The sequence below is a fragment of the Bos javanicus genome, chromosome 5 (genome assembly GCF_032452875.1).
Source record: "Bos javanicus breed banteng chromosome 5, ARS-OSU_banteng_1.0, whole genome shotgun sequence".
Lineage (NCBI taxonomy): Eukaryota > Metazoa > Chordata > Mammalia > Artiodactyla > Bovidae > Bos > Bos javanicus.
In genome coordinates, this window is record NC_083872.1 from 88805189 (window position 1) to 88820122 (window position 14934).

General features: G+C 39.0%; 1 protein-coding gene across 6 annotated transcripts in view; it reads left to right on the forward strand.

Annotated features, from left to right (window-relative positions):
• The window catches only part of ABCC9 (ATP binding cassette subfamily C member 9), a 156665-nt gene that overhangs the window by 31916 nt on the left and 109815 nt on the right, over nt 1–14934 (forward strand). For all 6 annotated transcript variants that reach the window (XM_061417661.1, XM_061417664.1, XM_061417660.1 and 3 more), the window contains 3 exons: nt 629–791; nt 6639–6679; nt 7595–7737. In XM_061417661.1, the coding sequence (XP_061273645.1) occupies nt 629–791; nt 6639–6679; nt 7595–7737 (347 nt within the window). The remainder of the gene's footprint in view (nt 1–628; nt 792–6638; nt 6680–7594; nt 7738–14934) is intronic.

The window sequence follows — 14934 nt, forward strand, 5'->3', positions numbered from 1 at the left end:
CTGAGCAACTAACACAACACAATAACAACAAAATCTAATTTAGGCTCTGTGACAGAGCTTATGAAGAAGGAGGTAAGAATCTCTTGAAGTTAAAGATTATAGGCTTGGTTTCACTAAGTGTCTTATGAAGACTCACAGAGAATACATGCAACAGTGTACACTCACATTCCCAAATCAGTAGTGACCTAACTTTTTTTACATTCATTGTTTCTCATCTCCTAAGCATGAGTAATGGAGCTGAGGGGAGAATTAAATGATTTAGGTATGAGAAGGCACCCTTGGAAATCTCTTTATCAACTCCTTACATGTCTGTATGTGTTTTCTGCAGACATCATTCAAGGAAATTGTATGAAACTTAAGACACTGCTTTTATTTAAACCAAAGCAACAGAAGCATGAACAGTTTTTAGGTGGAAAGAAATTGGAGGCTGTCTCATTCAACTCTTTATTTTCACTTTGGAGGCAGAAGCACAGAGAGTTTCACTATTTCTCCTAGGAATCTCACAGCCATCATTAGAGGCCAAGCCAGGCAGAAATCAAGTTCTTCTCAATCCATATCCAGTAATAGCCTTGCCTCTCTGATTCACTTGGATGCAGCTTGCATTGTTTTTTATTCCTTCCTTTTATAGGATTATTCCACTGAGAGACTGAAGAAAACAAATGAAATACTGAAAGGCATCAAACTTCTAAAGCTGTACGCCTGGGAGCACATCTTTTGCAAGAGTGTGGAAGAGACAAGAATGAAAGAACTCTCCAGTCTCAAAACTTTTGCTCTTTATACATCACTCTCCAGTAAGTTGCTATCGCTCTGAGGACCACCAAAAACATGTGGTCTATTTGGTGTAACTTACGATCATTGAGACATTGTAGACATCAGAGGAAGTACATTTATTTTCTCCATTTTTGAGGTCCTGTAGCCACTAGCTAAACACGTTTATTTAAATTTAATTTTTTTTTTTTGATGTGGACCATTTTTAAAGTCTTTTTGAATTTGTTACAGTATGGCTTCTGTTTTACATTTTGATTTTTTGGCGGTGAGACATGTGGGATTTTAGCTCCCAGACCAGGGATCAAACCCACATCTTTTGCATTGAAAGGTGAAGTCTTAGAGACTGGACAGCCAGGGAAGTTCCTATTTAAATTTAAATTAAAGAGCAAAGTCAGGATGAGCTTAAAGTCAAGTAGAACTGAATTTGACTCCTTGCAAGTTTATATCTTTGCCATGTTACTTGACATCTGAAATCCTTGGTTTCTTCATCTGTAAACTAGGGATGGTCTGATCCTTGAAACCCTCGTTTCAGTTGCAGTTGGGATGCATAGTGGGTTTTCAGTAAATATTTGCTTATGGAGAATAGACTTGTGGACCCAGGAGGAGGAAGGAGAGGGTGGAATGAATTGAGAGGATAGCACTGAAACATATACATTACCATACGTAAACTTAGGTAGCAGTGGAAATTTGCTGTATGACACAAGGAGCTCAAATCCAGTACTCTGTGACAATCTAGAGGCGTGAGATCGTCACTCCTCTAGAGGAAAGTGGAAGGTGAGGGGGTGGTTCAAGAGGGAGGGGACATACATATACGTAAGGATGATTCATGTTGATATATGACAGAAACCAACACAGTATTGTAAAGCAATTATCCTCCAATTTTTAAAAAATGTAAATTATAAATATCCATTGTAAAAATATAAATAAATAAATTGATTTGACTATATTACTATTGATCTTATCCCCTAAAATCCTTAAAAATTATCTGCGGTTGTCTTCCCTGTCTCTTGGGGAGCTTATGATATTATATTTCCTTGAAGATTGTACTTGAAATGCCAGTTTTGGAAACTGAAGAGGAAAAAAGTCAGCATTTCCAGGTGAAAAAAGCCAAACTGCATTTACATAAAACCTTCTTTTTCCAGTACATGCTTAAGACTTTTTAAATACAAAGCTTTTTCTCCACAACTCTAATTTTAAAAACATGATTGTTTCAAAAATATTGTTGTTTTCCTCAAAGGGTGACACTGAGTACTTGTAAGAAGAATGAGTTCATATTAGTAGAATTCTTATGAACTTAGCCAAACTACTCCCACTAATGTTTGATTTAGTTTGTATGTCAGTTTTGCTCCTTTCTATTGTTCTCAAGATTTTCAACAACTTTAAGTTTGGAGGTTTATAGATGGTTTCCTCTTGAATTCTGAACTACTTGAGTCCTTAGAGATTATAAACACTTCTTTTTGTGAAATGGATGTAAGGAAAGTGTTTGGTTTATATAGCTCATTTATTTTAGCCCTAATGCTGGATACATTAGAAAGGAAGCGGGAAGGAGATTTATATTGCAGCTCTGCACCACGACTCATACAGTGTCAAAATGCTAGAAGATGAAATGATTGATATCTACTTGCTTATATGATAGAACTGTAAGTTGCTGGCTCCTAAAATCTATTTCCGTCTGCAGTATACTAAAGTTCTCATGGGGTAGATGGATGTGGCCAGAAATGGTGATGATGATAGTAATAGTAATTATGATAATAATAACAAAAACATTTTGAGATACTCAGCCAATTTTGCCATAAGTGACTTTACATATTTCATCCTATTTAGTCCTCACAGCAGCCCAGTGATTTTGATTCCATTATTAACTTCATTTTGCAAATTAGAAGATTGAGGTTAGAGCTTAAATAACTTGAATTTCCCCAAATCATCCAGCGGCTAAATAATAGAGGCGGATTGTTTAACTCAACCCAGTTATATAAGATTTGGGTTAGTTCTTGAAAGCCAGAGACAAAGGAGGAGAGGACAGAGGAGACCATACTAGAAACAAAAAGAAATCCTGAAGGTCAAAGAGCATAGTCACATTTTTATGATTATACGCAGCAGGAATTCTTGATGCAATGATGTGAAGTTCCACTTATACCATGTCCAGATTTAATGATTTGATTACTTAGAGTGTTGGTGGTAGTGAAGAGCTTCCACTATGTGAGCTGAATACAACTGGTTGTGAATCTCACCTCTGCCACGTCATAGCAGATTCAGTTCAGTTCAGTTCAGCCGCTCAGTCGTGTCCTACTCTTTGCAACCCCATGAATCACAGCACGCCAGGCCTCCCTGTCCATCACCAACTTTGACCAAATCACTACTTCTGTTCTCCAAGCCTCAATTTTTTTCATCCGTAACATTGGATGATAAAAAATCTCTATCATGTGGATTGTGGTAAAGATGATAATAGATTAAAGAATGCTGCAGATGTTGATTGACTTGTTGGTTGACTGTATTCCAGGCAGTACATCAAGCGCTTTGTACTCATTGTGTATAAAGCACCTGGCAAGTGGGCTAGTGTTCAGTAACCTCACTCCCTCAGTTTCCTCCTCTAAAAATTGGTATAATAAAAATAATGCCTTTCTCAGGACTTCCCTGGTGGTCCAGTGTTTTAAAACTTCACCTTCCAATGCAGAGGGTGCAGGTTCAACCCCTGGTCAGGGAGCTAAGATCCTACATCCCTCACAGCCAAAAAACCAAAACATAAAACAGAAGCAGTGTTCTAACAAATTCAGTAAAATACTTCAAAGATGGTTCACATCAAAAAATCTTTTTAAAAAAAAAGGAGAGAGAGGATACCTTCTCACAGGTATAGTGTGAGAATCAAATGAAACAGTGAATGTGGCACTGTTCTGTAACTGTTAAAAATATCTTGTAAATGGTACTTGCAGAAAACCGTAAAAAAAAATGAAATAAAAAAGTCAGCCATACAACATAGTGGTTTTTGTTGGGTCTTGGAGTGCAGGCTGACCTGAAATGAAATCCTGCCTCAGTCCCTTGTCCACTCTGCAACCTTGGTCAGCATTTGGTGGCATCTCGGTTTCCTCATCAGGAAGTTGGGCTGTATTAAGCATGCCTGGGGGAATTAAGTAAGATAATGTACATAAAAATCCTCAATCCATGGTATCGGGAAATATTGAAAAACAAAGTTAAACGGGACAAATACTAATAGAACAGAAGATCCATCTCTATGAATCAATGTTCTTGCCACTGGAGATGATATCTGGGGCAAAAGAAATTCTGTTGAATCATTTCCTAATCTCCACTTCCAAATGGATAAGTGCTGTTTATGGATTTAATTTATTGGCAAAAAAAAAGAAAGAGCAACACTTTTGTTTTTTCTCTCTTCACTTTGATAGAGTTTTACATGAAGAAGTGGGAAGAACATGAAGCTTTTGACCAGAAAAGTGTGGGTTTTAATCCAAGCTGTGTCATCTCCTAGTTTAGAATCTTGTTAAACCTAGTTTAGAGCCTGTTACTCATCCTTGCTGTTTTCTTTATTGCACTGGGGTTGTAATCATTAAATAGGAGAATGCACGTGAAGGTGGTCCTATCATATGTGAGTAATGTGAGTTGCTGGGTAGTGGCAGAGTGAAGTGGTGGTGAGCACGGTCTGAGAAGCCCAGCTGTGACCTCGTGTGTCTCATTCTCATCTTTATGCTGAGGTAGAAATGGTCCCATTTCCTACATTGGGTACAGAGTGCCAGATAAGTAGTTTTTAGTAAAATAGCAGCTGTTCTCGCTCTCCCTTATCAAGAGATTACTTATTTAAAGATATTTAGAATGAGTTATTGGAGAAGGAAATGGCAACCTACCTCAGTATTCTTGCCTGGAGAATCCCAGGGATGGAGGAGCCTGGTGGGCTGCTGTCCACGGGGTCACACAGAGTCGGACACGACTGAAGTGACTTAGCATGCATGCTTGCATTGGAGAAGGAAATGGCAACCCACTCCAGTGTTCTTGCCTGGAGAATCCCAGGGATGGAGGAGCCTGGTGGGCTGCCGTCTATGGCGTCGCACAGAGTCGGACACGACTGAAGCGACTTAGCAGCAGAATGAGTTATAAATAATGATATGGAAGAAAAGAAAGAAATACACTTAGAAAAAAATAAGGTAACACTAGCCTGAAAAAGATGATGGAAACACGGCTCTTCATCTGTAATATTAGGACTCTCAGAGCTGTGTTTGGATCGCTGGTACCGTACAAGAATTCAGATTTGGTAGCTAAGCCTCTTCTGGACCTTTAAAAGCACAGGCTAAGTCTGTACATGATGGTAAGGACTGTTCATGAAAGCAGATCGTGAGAGCTGGTGGTGACTTTGGATGGATTCTCTTTTTTATTAATTAATTTTTGTTGGAGGGTAGTTGCTTTACAGTGTTGTGTTAGTTTCTGCTGCACAGCAAACAATGACTCAGCCATGTATACATACGTATATCCCCTCCTTTTTGAATTTCCCTCCTGTTTAGGACACCAAGGTACTTGAGTCCCCTGTGCTATACCATAGGTTCTTGTTAATTATCTATTTTACACATATATCAGTAGTGTACATGTATCAATCCCAATTTCCCAGTTCCTCCCACCCCACACCTTTCCCCCTTGGTATGTATACATTTGTTCTTTATGTCTGTGTCTTTTTCTGGTTTGCAAATTAAGTCTTCTATACCATTTTTCTAGATTCCACATATGTGCATTCATATACTATATTTGTTTTTCTTTTTCTGACTTTACTCTGTATAGATGGACTCTTCTGAGTGTTGAGAAAATTAGATTCTAGTTCTTACTCTGCCGTTGCCTGGCTCTATTACCAACAATGCAGTTGCTTTTTGGTCCTCTGTCCCTAAAACTCTATGTTTTATGACAAAATAACTACAAATCATCAGCTTGGCTTTTGATTTTTTTTTTCCCCTATTACTTCCAAATGCAAGTATTTTAGCCTAAATCTGAGTTTTTCTTATTTCGGTTCTGTGTATCGTGTTTACCAAACAAGCAGAGGGCCCAGGATATGGAGTTATTTTATCAAACAAAAGGTCCCTAGGTGAAAATTAATATCACTTCGGGAAGGAGATTTTTCACATAATGTCAAATTCTTACTTTTTGTCCGTGTGTGAAAATGAAAGTGTTAACCACTCAGTTATGTCTTTGCTCCTCTGTCCATGGGATTCTCCAGACAAGAATACTGGAGTGGATTGCCATTCCCTTCTTCAAGGCATATTCCTGACTCAGGGATCAAACCCAGGTCTCCTGCATTGCAGGCGGATTCTTCACCATCTGAGCCACCAGGGAAGCCCCCTTTATCTGTGTAATATCCCAGTTTTCATATTTTTAAGTTAGTTTAGTGGGGAAAAAATGTAGATTGTAAATACTCTGAAGAATGTGTATTTGTTAAGTTCTAATAACTTAAGTCATTAAAGGATTATTTTATTTAAACTTTGCTCTTTGTAACATTTCATAAAAATATAATTTGGGGGGACTTCCCTGGTGGTCCAGTGCTTAAGATTCCACACTTCCAGTGAATTCCAGGGCAGGGGGTTCCTTGCTGGGGAACTAAGATCCAGCTTGCTGTGTGGCTCAGCCAAAAAAAGAAATCGATGCTCAAAAATAATTTTTCAATAAACTAGAACATTTTCTGGTTAAGACTCATGTGTGGGAGTTCACAACTGTGAACCAAGAAATACCAACTGGGAAATGTTTGTGGACTCAAAGACAAAATGTTATTTAATGCACTCAGTCCTTGATGTCTTCAAGGAAAGTTAAAATAATAATAAATAATTAAAGTTCCTGAAGATGTTTCACAGTTCAGTGATACTAATGTCTTTGCTTTCTTTCCACAGTTTTCATGAATGCGGCAATTCCCATAGCAGCTGTTCTTGCTGTAAGACATGTTTTCTTACCTTTAGAAACGGAACCAAATCAGTGTTTAGAAATGACTTAGCAATAAGCATGTGTGGGTGGTAACATGTATTACTGCCTTTTTGCTGTCTCCGGTTTTCTCTTTGCTGTCTCCACTGTGATGGTTCTAATCTGGGGTTTCTCAACCATGGCACTATGGAACTTTGGGCCCAATAATTAATTCTTTGTGTGCTCTGCATTAGGATGTCTAGCAGCATCTCTGGCTTCCACTTATTAAATGCCATTAGTACCATCAAAAATATCCCCAGATACTGCCAAATGTGCCCAGGGAGCAAAATTAACAGAGGCTGAGAACTTACTGTTCTAACATCCATGACCTGGTTCCTGGACATTCTTACAACAGGATAGTACTAGATCAACAACCCCAAAATGTTAAATGATTACATTTCAAAAGAAAAGGACAAACCCAGGAACTGGTATTACATTTAGAAATGTAAGTTTGCCTTGGATACCAGTGTTGGCGATTTTAGGAAAGAGCCACAATAGGGACCCCCAAACTATGGAATTTTCTTTTTTCTTTCTCAAAAAATGTAGTACTGGTTGGAACGAGCCTGACTAGGTGTTAAGAATTCTGGATTCTCTCATAGTTATTCCCCCTTTTCAGTAATTTGACAGAAGTCAGTTTTCTGATCTTTAGAATCTGTTTGGCCCTTTTCACAAGTTTACTGCTAGAACTAATGTAGACCATTAAGTACTCTAGTATTTTAGTACTTAAGTACTCACGTGTTGTTCTTCTTAAGGAGAAATTTGGATGAAGTAATAGTATTTTTCAGAGTTGCAGTGGGCATTCTGGCATAGAAGAAGGTGTTCGGTTTGCAAAATTTAATGTATTTGTGAAACCTTCTCCAGCTTTCCCTAACACCCTTTCTTCGCACAGACGTTTGTGACCCACGCATATGCCAGCGGGAACAACCTCCAACCTGCAGAGGCCTTTGCTTCGCTCTCACTCTTCCACATCCTGGTCACCCCTCTCTTCCTGCTCTCCACCGTGGTCAGGTTTGCAGTCAAAGCCATCGTCAGGTATGTGCTGGAATGTCCGGGTTTTTTGCTTGATTACAGAAATACTACTTGCTCCTGTTGGTACTGGTTTAGGCACTTCTGTTGTGTCCAATTCTTTGTGACCCCCACAGACTGTAGCCCAGTAGGCTCCTTTGACCACAGGATTCTCTGGGCAAGAATACTGAAGTGGGTTGCCATGCCTTCCTCCAGGGAATCTTCCAGACCCAGGGATTGAACCTGCATCTCTTATGTCTCCTGCATTAGTAGGCAGGTTCTTTACCACTAGCAACACCTTGGAAGCCCACATGCTCATGATAGTAAGTTAGAAAATGTATAAAAAGAACATCTTAATCACTGCCCAGAGATCACTTGGTATCAGAGATAACTTGTTAAAACTTTGCTATGAGACCTTTCAGTCCCTTATTTCATGTAAAAATAATTATTCTAAAATAAAAAATTTTTGAATTTTTTGGTTATTTTCTCCCTCATTAAGACCATAGGCATGATATTTACTGGTTACATGATATTCCATTGTTTGGAAGTATTTGAATTTACTTAACGGTTACCACTTTATTGGACATTTAGAATATTTCTGTTTTCACCCTAACATAAATAATGTCTGAGAGAAGCATCTCTTTATCTTCAAACTTTCCTCTGATTATTTTTTAAAGTCAGATTTCTAGAAGTGTCAACACTCATTCTGATAAGTGTGCATCTTCTTAAGGCCCTTAATGAGTATGGCCATGTGGTTTTCCCTTACAGGAGATATAGGTCAAAAAGTGTAACAGGTTTTTAAGATTTTTTTAATGAGTATAGCCATAATGTTTTCCAGAAAAGCTGGGCCAATTTATATTTTTACCAACAGTGATAATGTTCACATCAACACATATTTTCTGTTTTATTTTAGTTTAGTTTGGCAAAGAAAAAATAAATAAAATTCCAGACTCACAGTCTCTGCAAATGGGAAGACTTTGCAGAACTGAGTGCAGTGTTTTGTTCACTTTAAGTATATTTTTATAGTGTTTCTAATCAGTGTGGACCTCACCTTCGACTCACAGTGTCCCATAGTACACAGCTATAAAAAGATGTGATCTGATAGCAATCATTTCCCACCATTCTGACTTGTGTTATATAATACATGTGTTAGAAAACTATTATACTGCACCGTGTGTGCTTTAGTCTACTATATTTGATAGGCATTCTTAAGATAGTATTTTGCTTTTTGCTATGAAGTTTTATAAACCTTATAAAACCTCAGCATGTTTCATAAACAGTATTTATCATATTTATATCTGGCCTTTGGAAAAAAAAAAAACCAAGATGTTGCAATACAGAAAGAAAACTGGAAAATTGAAGCCTTAACTATACTAAGTGTAGTGTTGCCATTGCTAGTAATATGGAGCATCTATCATAAGACCTTTAAAAATGAGGTAACTTTCCCAATGTTTATGTATTATTGAGAAAACTGGTATTTAATATTCAAAATAACAGAAGCTCCAGTTTTAGGCAATAGTATATAGTGACTTAATGACTTAACACAAAATGTCATTATGATGTGTGTAACTTGTGTTAGTTGCTCAGCCATGTCCGACTCTTTGTGACCCCATGGACTGTAGCCTGCCAGACTCCTCTGTCCATACTGTTCATGGAATTCTCCAGGTAAGAATACTGGAGTAGATAGCCATTCCCTTCTCCAGGGAATCTTCTTGACCCAGAGATTGAACCCAGGTCTCCTGTACTGCAGACAGAATCTTTTACCATCTGAGCCACTAGGAAGCCCCAAAGGTTAGCTCACTGCATTGTCCAGGAAATGAACCCAGATCAACTGCTTGGGTAGATGGGTGAATTTAACTAAGATGACCATTATTTCTACTACTGTGGCCAAGAATCCCTTAGAAGAAATGGAGTAGCCATCATAGTCAACAAAAGGGTCCAAATGCAGTTCTTGGAGGCAATCTCAAAAAAGACAGAATGATCTCTGTTTGTTTCCAAGGCAAGCCATTCAATATCACAGTAATCCAAGTCGATGCCCCAACGAGTAATGCTGAAGAAGCTGAAGTTGAACTGTTCTATGAAGACCTACAAGACATTCTAGAACTAACACCCAAAAAAGATGTCCTTTTCATTATAGGGGACTGGAATTCAAAAGTAGGAAGTCAAGAAACACCTGGAGTAATAGGCAAATTTGGCCTTGGAGTAAAGAATGAAGCAGGGCAAAGGCTAACAAAGTCTTGCCAAGAGAATGCACTGGTCATAGCAAATACCCTCTTCCAACAACACAAGAGAAGACTCTACACATGGACATCACCAGATGGTCAACACCAAAATCAGATTGATTATATTCTTTGTAGCCAAAGATGGAGAAGCTCTATATAGTTAGCAAAAACAAGACCAGGAGCTGACTGTGGCTCAAATCATGAACTCTTTATTGCCAAATCCAGACTTAAATTGAAGAAAGTATGGAAAACCACTAAACCATTCAGGTATGACCTAAATCAAATGCCTTATGATTATACAATGGAAGTGAGAAATAGAGTCAAGGGATTAGATCTGATAGAGTGCCTGATGAACTATGGATGGAGGTTTGTGACATTGTACAGGAGGCAGAGATCAAGACCATCCCCAATGAAAAGATCAGAAGGAGGCCTTACAAATAGCTTAGAAAAGAAGAGAAGCAAAAAGCAAGGGAGAAAGGAAAGATACACCCATTTGAATGCAGAGTTCCAAAGAATAGCAAGGAGAGATAAGAAAGCCTTCTTCAGTGATCAGTGCAAAGAAATGGAGGAAAACAATAGAATGGGAAAGACCAGAGTTCTTTTCAAGAAAATTAGAGATACCAAGGGAATATTTCATGCAAAGATGGGCACAATAAAGGACAGAAATGGTATGGATGTAACAGAAGCAGAAGATATTAAGAAGAGCTGGCAAGAATACACAGAACTATACAAAAAAGATCTTCACAACTCAGATAAACACGATGGTATGATCACTCACCTAGAGCCAGATATCTGGAATGCAAAGTCAAGTGGGCCTTAGGAAGCACCACTACAAACAAAGCAAGTGGAGGTGATGGAATTCCAGTTGAGCTATTTCAAATCCTGAAAGATGATGCTGTGAAAGTGCTGCACTCAATGTGCCAGCACATTTGGAAAACTCAGCAGTGGCCACAGGACTGGAAAAGGTCAGTGTTCATTCCAATCCCAAAGAAAGGCAATGCCAAAGAATGCTCAAACTACTGCACAATTGCACTCATCTCACACACTAGCAAAGTAATGCTCAAAATTCTCCAAGTCAGGCTTCGAAAATACGTGAATCATGAACTTCCAGATGTTCAAGCTGGTTTTAGAAAAGGCAGAGGAGCCAGAGATCAAATTGCCAATATCCACTGGATCATTAAAAAAGCAAGAGAGTTCCAGAAAAGCATCTATTTCTGCTTTATTGACGATGCCAAAGCCTTTGACTGTGTGGATCACAATAAACTGTGGAAAATTCTGAAAGAGATGGGAATACCAGACCACCTGACCTGCCCTTGAGAAATCTGTATGCAGGTTGGGAAGCAGTTAGAACTGGACACGAAACAACAGACTGGTTCCAAATAGGGAAAGGAGTACATCACAGCTGTATATTTGTCACCCTGCTTATTTAACTTATATGCAGAGTACATCATGAGAAATGCTGGGCTGGAGGAAGCACATGCTGGAATCAAGATTGCTGGGAGAAATATCAATAACCTCAGATACACAGATGACACCACCCCTATGGCAGAATGCAAAGAACTAAAGAGCCTCTTGATGACAGTGAAAGAGGAGAGTGAAAAAGTTGGCTTAAAGCTCAACATCCAGAAAACTAAGATCATGGCATCCGGTCCCATCACTTCATGGCAAATGTGTGGGAAAACAGTGGAAACAGTGACAGACTTTATTTTGGGGGCTCCAAAATCACTGGAGATGGTGACTGCACCCATGAAATTAAAAGACACTTGCTCCTTGAAAGAAAAGTTATGACCAACCTAGACAGCATATTAGAAAGCAGAGACATTACTGTGCCAACAAAGGTCTGTCTAGTCAAGGCTATGGTTTTTCCAGTAGTCATGTATGGATGTGAGATTTGTACTATAAAGAAAGCTGAGCAATGAAGAATTGATGCTTTTGAACTGTGGTGTTGGAGAAGTCCCTTGGACTGCAAGGAGATCCAGCCAGTCCATTGTAAAGGAAATCAGTCCTGAATATTCATTGGAAGGACTGATGCTGAAGCTGAAACTCCAATACTTTGGCCACCTCATGTGAAGAACTGACTCATTGGAAAAGATCTGGATGCTGGGAAAGATTGAAGAAAGGAGAAAGGGATGACAGAGGATGAGATGGTTGGATGGCATCACCGACTTGATTGACATGAATTTGAGTAAACTCCAGAAGTTGGTATTGGGCGAGGAGGCCTGGTGTTCTGCAGGGGGTCACATGGGGTCACAAAGAGTTAGACATGACTGAGTGACTGAACTGAACTATGCATCTGCTTGGATGCAGCTATGCTCACCACTATACTGCCACACCGTATCTTATTAAAAATCAAATTGTGATTGGTTATGCTGATTCATATCATGATCATTACAATCCTATTCTGTAAGATATGTCATTAGGAACAGACTCTGGGGCTGTTCAGCATTTAAAGCTCAGGCCCTCTGGACTCATCTGCCCTCATTTTCTTTACTCATTTTCTGCCTCCTGAAACACTCATACGGATCACTGACTGATTTCTGTAGCACCACTTCCAAATTAGGCAGTGCCCTGGAAGAGAAGCCACTTCAAACAATAAAACTGATAAATGGCCAGAGTCTGCTATTTTGGTTCTTATTTTCATTTTCTCCATTTAATAGTTGCCCCTCTCATTGCTGCCTTCTTAATCGAATTTGACTTTGTGCTACAAGTGGAGATAGAAAACAGTTGATAACTAATAATAGATCACTCCTCTGAAATCAGGAGGTTACTGAGCAGTGAAAGGACTTTAACTATGTTACTATGAAAAAAAAAAAACTAATTAATCTAGGGGTGTGTGTTTCCCCAAGTCCACAGTATATAATCCTGCTGTAGTGCATCCTACTGAAACTGAGAGTGGATCATAATCCCTGTGTATTTGTGCATTGCACTCTCTCTTCTGTATGTTCCAGGGAACAGGCATTTGCCAGTTTGATAAAGACCAGTCCGTTTTCAGGGCTCAGCTCCAGATTTCCCAAGCCATAGGCCAAATGAAATCAGCTTATAAAAGCTTGCTTCTCTAAAGTGAATTTCAGTGGTTGATTTGTGGGTCCTAGGGAAATGACCAGTCAACAGAAGAGGCCAGTGCTTTTTCCCACTGTATGCTGGTTCTTGGAACCTAAATGAGCATTTTTCCCGGTGTGGACTGGGCTCGGCATTTTCCTCTGCGCCTGGGATCCCATGACCAGTCTTGAATGCCAGTTGGCGCACAGCGAGTTGAAGCAGCCTGTTTATAATTGGAGACTTTGGTTAGCTGATTTTGAAACTGCTTCTCAGGACTGTAGAAGTTATTTGCTACATTCAGATGCATTCTGAGATTTGGTGGGTTAGAATGGGGTGCACCATATACCCCGACGTGTGCTACATGTGCATGGAGGAGACGTCTGAACTTCTCTGCTATAGGGAAATTCTGTGCCATGGGAAATGTGTTGCCTTGAGAAAATTCTATGCTTTCTTTTAAAAATGTTTAGCTTGTTAGATTCAATTGCTTGTGGTGCTCAGTGGGTGGGACCTTATACCTACATAATAAAATGGAAGAAAGAGGCAATTAAAGATTCAGGTTATCACTTCTTAACTCCAGCATTCTACATCATTTGAGTTCTTTTGACCTTTTACGATGATATGTTCCAGCCTGCATTTGCAAAACAGAAGGAAAGAAGTGAAGAAAAAGTAGGAAAGTCACTAATTTCTTAAATATTAAAATACTTGAATAAGAGTGGTCTTTTTCTGGATGCTTGCCTTTCTTGTCCTCTTTAGTTTCTTTGTAAGAAAATAGTTAATGTAAATTGCTTTTCTGGAGGAAAATGTCAGTTGCTGTGTTGTATCCTTTATAAATAATTTGAGTTTAGGTTTCTGGTATTTGAAGTATAATGCAGTATCTATGTCCAAAGATGTCATTTGCCAAGGAAAAAATGTGTAAAACGAATCCCTTGCTTTGTTGGAAGATAATTTTTTGTCCTTTCTCTCATGTACCTCCCAGAGGAAAGTATATTTGGCTAGTCTACTGTGATTACCTTCAATCAAATAAATTGTTACTGATATTTATCACAGAGCCTGCTCACAGGTTGACCTGGTCTGCATTTACAAAACTTTCATGGTTCCAACAAGAAAAACATGTAACTGCCAGTAAAAAAATCAGTTATTCCCCCAAAACATAGTACCTGTCTGAGATACTCATGTGTATGTATATGCTCAGTCATGTCTGACTCTGTGACCTCACAGACTGTGTAATCCACCATCCTCTGTCCATGGGATTTCCCAGACAAGAATACTGGAGTGGGTTGCCATTTTCTCCTCCAGGGGATTGAACCCACATCTCTTGAGTCTCTTGCATTGGCAGGTGGATTCTTTACCAGGGGTGCCACCTGGGAAGCCCAAGGTACTCAAACTGTATCTAACCACCCAAATTGGAAAAGTGAAAAAATACCATGGGGAACATAAATTTAAATACTGGGACTTCCCTGGTGGTCCAGTGGTTAAGACTTCACCTTCCAGTGTAACGGTTGGAAATTAAATCTGTGGTTGAAGAGCTAAGATCCCACATACCAAGTGGCCAAAGAACCAGAGCATCAACAACAGAAGCAATATTGTAGCAAATTCAATAAAGACTTTAGAAATGATTCATATCAAAAAATTCTTTTTAAAACCTTAAATACTTTTATGAATTACCTAGTCAAATAAGAAATTAGTAAAACGCTGAACAAGAAAGGTGATGGAGGCAGGACAGGAAGTTGGTCGGGATCAAATGTACCTGCTTGCAATACCTGCATAGCAACTGTTCAACCACAAGCACTGTTACTGTTCAACTACAGGCATGTTATTTGGTGCCTCTATGGGTCAGTTTCCTCGCTTATCAGATGAGCATCGTAAGGCCTCCTGCTTATGGAAGTTGGGGGAATTAAATGAGATGATACATGAAAAATGTCCAGCACATTGCCTAAATATATTAAATATTGAACAAATCTCC